Source organism: Trypanosoma theileri (genome assembly GCF_002087225.1).
Source record: "Trypanosoma theileri isolate Edinburgh chromosome Unknown TM35_Tth_153_V1, whole genome shotgun sequence".
NCBI classification, from domain to species: Eukaryota; Euglenozoa; class Kinetoplastea; order Trypanosomatida; family Trypanosomatidae; genus Trypanosoma; species Trypanosoma theileri.
In genome coordinates, this window is record NW_021639995.1 from 6,326 (window position 1) to 7,281 (window position 956).

The 956-nt window shown below is 47.0% G+C and overlaps 1 protein-coding gene across 1 annotated transcript; it reads left to right on the top strand.

Moving 5' to 3' along the window:
* On the top strand, positions 1-675 carry TM35_001531030 (uncharacterized protein; the record flags this gene model as incomplete). The annotated part of the gene is made up of 1 exon (XM_029031929.1): positions 1-675. A coding segment is annotated over one exon (675 nt), but the record flags the coding sequence as incomplete, so codon positions are not given.
* Positions 676-956: the final 281 nt, after the last annotated feature.

Below are 956 nucleotides of genomic sequence, written 5' to 3' on the forward strand. Positions count from 1 at the left end.
CCTGAAGTACCTGAAGTTCTTACAGCGCCTGCAGTTCACCATGAGCGAACTGCTTCTCATGAAGAAAATAACGGTCATGGTAAAGACGTTAACGATGCTGGTCGTGCTGCTGGTCCGCAAGGTGTAGTTGGTGTGCCTGGTGCTGTTGATCCGGTCGTAAAAGGTGAAGCTGAGGATTCTGGGGACCCAGGTCATGGTACTCAAGGAGGAAAAGGTCCAGGAACTGGTGTTGGCGGTGCTTCTCCTGTTGATGGGAGTAGTGTGTCTCCTGGTGTTGGTTCTTCGGCTGGTGGGAGTGTTGGGGCTGCATCGGACGGCCACAGTGGAATCAGCGGCAGCAGTACAACAGGAGAAACTACATCTACCCAGGGAGGCGAAGCAGCAGCAGAAACTTCTTCCTCTCCTACCAATACTTTAGAGACAGAGAATGCTACTGATGCTGATGTTGCAACGACTGAGAACAGCACTCCTGCTACAGGGAGTGAATCAACAAATAACCAAAAAGGTGATAATATAGATACCACTACTACCACCACCACCACCACAACACTTCCTCCTGAACCTCCAAACAACAAGAAGGGTGATGCAGACAGCAGCAGCAGTATCAGCAGTTCTGTGTGGGTGCGTGTGCCACTACTGATTGTGGTTACACTTGCCTGTATTCTTGTGTGCTGATTGTAATGGTGATGGTGTGACTCAGGTCATCCTTTGTTTTCTTTTTTGCATGTATCCCTACAGTCTAACTAATCTTCCACATGTTGGGAGTTTCTTTTCTTTTTTTGTTTTCTTAATGTTAGTGTGTTTTGGGTGTTTGTGGTCTCTGTGTTTGTTTATCCTATAATTATTATTGCTACTCCATTCTGTGTGTGTGTGTGTTCTTGGAGACTCTCTCTGTGTGTGTGTGCACCTGGGCTTGCATTCTGATAATGATGAACTGTTTTTTGCAGTGAGAGGGA